Genomic DNA, 5,865 nt, shown 5'->3' with positions numbered 1-5,865 from the left:
TGACTTGGTTTTATTAAAATATAATAATATTAAATAAATTATTTTGTGTAAAATAAAGTAAGTGTTATAAAATTTATTAATAAATATATACACATTATAAATTTATAAAAATGTTTTGTGTAGTCATATATTGAAAATTTGTACAATGTATTGCATGGATACACAAATTAAAAATCTTATAATGTAATAAACATTCATCATATTTCACTATAACTTCTTCATAGTAAATGATAATGCAGATAAAAAATATATCTTTATTAATCATTACCAAGCAAAATATCACCATTTTCAGAAGTAAACATGATATGAACTTTTTTACTTAATTCAGGACCAACTCGTCTGGTTGTTGAAAGGGGTCTTACTGCTCTTCTAATCTACAAATATAATAAATATTATTATATTGTATATATAATTATTTTCATTATGATCTATATTATGACTTAAAATATTTTATATTTTTTAATTCCAATCAGAATTTTTTATTACTTACAGGAAGATCTTTTAATAATTTGCTACCATCTGTAGACGTACAATTCATATAAGCCTAAAATACAATATTGAATATTAAAAATATAGTTAATATATATCCATTATATATTGTAATAAAAGAATCATACCTCAACTAACTGCGCTGGACTTTTATATACAGAACAAATAGCTTCTGCAATTTCCAGGCTACTCAAATTAAATTGACAAAGTTGTTGTTGCCATAATCTTTTCAATCCATTTCCATCTTTATCTACCCGTACTGTGTCTCTATTATCTCCTGCTATGTACCAATTATATTCTTTGTCAAAATGTTGTTTCTTTTCTAATTTATATGGTATTTCTGCAATAGCTTTAGTATATTGATAAATCATTAATGCTAAGTCTGCTGCATTTTCAACAAGTCTATTATTACACTTATTAATTATTTGAATTTCAGCAAGACACATTTCTAGTTGTTGTTTTGAAATTTCTGGAGATTCCCTATATACTTTAAAGTCTTCAATCTTATTACATGACTTACTTCCTGAACCCTTATTGTTTTTTAATTTATTCTTTTTCTTATAATATAGAAAATATCCTTGTATACCAAAAATAACTAAGGTCATATTATAATCTGGCAATAAAGTCCTTATATAAGAAATACTTGTACAAAAACTATCGTCCGTTAATTTTTCTACTACCTCATTCCAATTCCAAATAACAATTATATGTTTCTCAGTTTGTTTAATAGTTTTCGTGTATATTTTATTATTTTCATTTACGCTATCTTTTTCTATACTTCTCTCCCAAGTTATACTCTTAGGAATTAAATGTGAGATAAAATTATATGATACATTTGTATCATTTAATGTTACTAGAATTTCTGGATGAAAGTTATATTCTTCTATACGTTTATCCAAAATAACTTTCATAAATTTTATACATTCACCTGGTTTAATATTCTTTAATTTTTTAGCTGTTATTGCTTTTAATGCTTTTTCTTTTATTAAGTTCTCTTGTCTTTTACGACGTTCTTCTTTCAATTTATATTTACTCTTTTTTATTGGTTCTTTAAACAATTGTTGATTTGTGCAAATATTTTCTTCATATCGATCAGATTCAAAAGAATCAGACATATCATGCGTAAAAGATCTCTTTCTAGAAAGCGTACTTGTAAACATTTCATTATTAGTTTCAACATTTGAAATAACATTCAATGATTTAGAATTATCATTTATGGCGCATTGTCTTTGACATGGTTTGTTCGTATCAGTAATATTATTTTTATTAGTAATATAATCAAACTGAACTTCAGGAAAATCAAAATCATCAGATGAAGAATGCTGTTGAGAATTTTCTATTTCTGGATTAATTTGATTAATTATCGATGAATCAGATTCGTTGGAATCACTTAATACAATTACTTCTGACATTTTTATTTCTTTTAAAAAAGTGTAATTTTTAAATGCATCAGGATTTTATACAAATTTTTTCATTACAGTTAAAATTCTTTATCCGTTTTCATAATTGTATAGAAAAGGCAGTTTTAAAGCATTTTTCCAACAATACATAACTATAAATATAAATGTATATTCGAATATTGTTTCTTATTATAAGTCACATATATATATATATATGATTTATAATATTATTAAGTTATTTGTTAGTATTATACTTATTTAAAAATTAAAGTTATTTATTTTCATACACATGACACTATACGATACTTTTTGTTTTACTAACCTCAATTCAGCACTTTTATCGTTAATTATACTACATGCTAATGTATCTTGTTATATTCTACTTTTTTCTTTTTTCTTCCTTTTATATTTATATTTTCTAGTTGCCGAGAAATGATAAATATAACATTTCATATAATAAAAAATGAATTTTCCTCAAATAAAGTGAATTCATCCTGTGAAAGTTCATGCAAACATTGCACATAATAAACATTGATAAAATGCACGCAAATTGAATTAAAGAATATGAATTTACAAAATGTTTTATTAGTACTTACAATATTTTTTAATTACTTTAATATCCATGTATTATTATTTTTAATAATTTGAAACAATGGACTTATTAAAAAAAAAAAGAATTTTTTTTATTGAAATCTAGAATAATTCTAGCAAAACATTTTTACCTTTACGGTCAGATGTTGATATATTCCTGGCATAAGCAACTTATCTGTATTGTACTGTACATATTCTTCTGAACAAAACATGAATCTCAGATCCTTAATCGATAGGATTAGTATTTTCAGATAATAATTGATCATACGGTAGCCTTTGTAAATAAAAATAATTCTAACCAATACATATACTTTACCAGGGAACAACAGAAATGACCTTATATTAGGAAGTTTTAATTCTTGTATTACATCGTTCTATAATTGAGTTTTCATTATTAATACATATTTTTGTTTTAATATTTTGCAAATAATTATTTTTAAACAGCACATAAAAAAGTTGATAATGAATTTGAGAACCTTTAAAGTAGTAATGATGAATTTTATTTGGGATAATATAAGATCTTATAATAATAGTAATTCTAATAGTAATTCTGATAATGGTAGTAATATAGTTTATAAAAGAAAACTATAATCGAAGAATATATAAATATATAACTGATGTAAAAGAAACTACTGTCTGATATTAACTTATAAGAAGATATAAATTTTCAAAAAATAAATTTCTCAACAGGATTCAAAAATATCATACACAAATTTTTACAGACACAGATCAATTACTTGAACATATTGTAAAAGAATGAATAAATATATCAAGGTAAAAATTACAAAGAAAAATTTGTCAAAATTTGTTCTATCTGGAAAAAAGGGGTGATCATTATCAAATATTTGCATTTACAGGAATTATATTGAAAATTGGTTATTACAAAAATGCCTAATGTAGAGGACTACTGGTCATCACTATATTATTTTTTTCTAGCATATTTAAAATATAAAGATTTCAACCAATTTTCTTTGGATGTTACATCTACAGAGTAATATTATAGGAATTAAAGTATTATATTATTGAAACAATTCATTCAAATCATCAATTCAATCAAAAAAGTATGTTAGAAATAAGTAAAAAACTTAAATTAAAAAGTAGTAATATTGTTGCTTGTCGATCTATTGAAATACTAGTATAAAAACATGGAAAGATAAAAGAATAATTACAATGAGAACTAGAAATAACTGTTTAAATAGTTATATATTGTATAGATTCATTTTTTAGGAAAAGAAGCTAAAAATCCTGACATATTTAGAATTTGTACAATGATTAATAGAGCAATTGGTAATTTTCGCGATTTACTTACATCATGCAGTGGACCCTATAATTTTTATTCTAAAATTTTATTCAAAAATGCTTAGTGTTTTCTAATAAAGCAAATGATCAAATTCAAGAATCAAGTTACTATTATGATATTTGTATCCAAAAATCATTACTTCAATGTCAGTGACTATTTCAAAAAATATCAAACCAAGATATATTTAAAATTTTATGTTCCAAATATATATGAAGCTATCGTATTTTATTAAAATACGAAAATTCATTTCAGTAAAATTAATTTAATATATTTTGTAGAGCCATATTTGGATGAGCCTATACGTCTTTTTTATATGAGAGGAAATAATTCTTAATAAACAGGATACTCATACTACAAAGTATTATAACCGTGATTTGTCAGTACAAGAGTCGAAATATGATAGATTTTTTGATTTTGTGAAAGCTGATATAAAACAAAATTATTATAATAATCATTATTATTACTACTGTTATTATGTTTGCTTACATACAGAAAAATACAAAGTAATCATTCAGTAAAAATACATATTAATAATTATTGAAAAACATTATTATGAATTAAATAAGATAACTTATATACGAAAATAGTAAAAGAAAGTACTTTCAATGAAAACAAATCCAATGCAAATACAATTTAACAATTACGACATATCTCCATCATATTATTACTTTTAATTATTATTATTTAAAAACTTATATATCAATTTTTGCATCGGTTCATCATAGTTTAATTTTCATTGTTTATTATTTGCTAAGATAATTTATTGAAGTTTTCTATTATCATAGATCCATACTGATAGTTAAATACAAAAAATATTAAAGGGACATTTATGCCATTTTTTAATATGCATAACTTAAAAAATCGAATTGTTTAGTTATTTGTATATCAATACTCTGTTTTTTTTTTTTTTCCATATGAATAGAAGTCCAGCTCTTTCTTTCATTTTGTTTTTTGTTTTTTACAAATGTTACAAAGTTCAGTTTAATATTACTATAAGAGAAATATCACACGCGCGCGTTATTGAATCATTCAGAATTACAAACACTCGTATGTATGTGCAATTTTTGTTTTCATCTTACACTTACCCGTACAAGGAAAAATATGCATTGACCATCATTTTGTTTAAAAATAATGGATATAGCTAGGCACTCAATTATATTTACTTTTTATTTGCCTAGCATATATTATGTAATTCTCAAGTCGTGCCACGTATACTCGTGAAAAATGTGCTTTATATATTTTCATAAATTTATAAAATTCTTGAACCCCTTCACACAATTGTACAATTTGGTAATAATCTACTATATTGTCTGCATTACTTTTCTTGCGCTTTTCTTTTTTATTAATGCTATTACAAATATATCACAAATATATATAAAGTATATGTGATATACAGTAATTTAAAGATTTTATTTTTTATCAATTGCAAGATCATATTTTTTTGATAGATTAAATCAAAAGAAATTTAATACGGTGGCCGGACGAGGGTTTTCAACTGTATATATTAGTTGATGTATTAATATCGTTATCAATATTGTGTTGTCTACTGTAATATATTTTTCATAAGAAAAAAAATTGTAAAAAGAATTAAAAATCACTAGATATACACAACGTGCGTTCATATATATAATTTTCTAATATTACCAAATAATTTGCTATATCTTTTAAGTCGTAATGAAATAGAATGAGTATGTAAGCTATATGTATAAACAGAGTACATATAACAAAAATTATTATATATTGTTTTTTTAGGATTATTATATATGTGCATTTTTAGAATAAATGACTTGTAATTATATTCGAACGATATATAACGGACAAAACTTTACCCTATATAATCAATATAATTTAAAACAAAGTTTTTTAAATACTTGGCAGTAAAAAAAATCTACATCTGGTCCCTTCTTCCGGCTGCCGTGAGATTTTCCGTACAGACATTTTTTCACTACCAAAAGTGAAAATCAATATAATATTTTCTTTGTGAAAATTATTTCACGATCGATTACTGCCGTTTCACTGATATATATATGTATTAAATAAAGTCCGGCAACACTTTAAATGGTAATTACCATTACCATGTTGTTA

The 5,865-nt window shown here is 23.5% G+C and overlaps 1 protein-coding gene across 2 annotated transcripts; it reads right to left on the bottom strand.

Moving 5' to 3' along the window:
- Positions 1-58: 58 nt before the first annotated feature.
- LOC124953086 (crossover junction endonuclease EME1) lies at positions 59-5,826 on the bottom strand. Of its 2 annotated transcripts, XM_047503981.1 has the most exons (5): positions 2,612-5,826; positions 2,212-2,383; positions 618-2,041; positions 491-544; positions 59-374 (listed from the first exon to the last, which is right to left on the bottom strand). In XM_047503981.1, the coding sequence occupies exons 3-5, from the start codon at positions 1,899-1,901 to the stop codon at positions 258-260; spliced, it is 1,455 nt and encodes a 484-aa protein (XP_047359937.1). In that variant the 5' UTR covers positions 1,902-2,041; positions 2,212-2,383; positions 2,612-5,826; the 3' UTR covers positions 59-257. The 2 variants fall into 2 exon arrangements, with proteins under 2 accessions (XP_047359937.1, XP_047359947.1); XM_047503991.1 differs by having other exon boundaries at positions 618-1,811; positions 2,212-5,826.
- Between the last annotated feature and the right edge of the window lie 39 nt (positions 5,827-5,865).

Source organism: Vespa velutina, chromosome 1, assembly GCF_912470025.1.
Source record: "Vespa velutina chromosome 1, iVesVel2.1, whole genome shotgun sequence".
NCBI lineage: Eukaryota > Metazoa > Arthropoda > Insecta > Hymenoptera > Vespidae > Vespa > Vespa velutina.
The sequence above is the reverse complement of the archived record's forward strand: the minus strand, read 5'-3'. Positions and strand labels throughout refer to the sequence as shown.

Coding starts and splice junctions, on each gene's coding strand:
- LOC124953086 (XM_047503981.1), bottom strand. CDS start 1,901: ATGTCAGAAGTAATTGTATTAAGTGATTCCAACGAATCTGATTCATCG. Junction 545..617: donor GTCCAGCGCAGTTAGTTGAG/GTATGATTCTTT, acceptor ATTGTATTTTAG/GCTTATATGAATTGTACGTC. Junction 375..490: donor AATTATTAAAAGATCTTCCT/GTAAGTAATAAA, acceptor TTATATTTGTAG/ATTAGAAGAGCAGTAAGACC.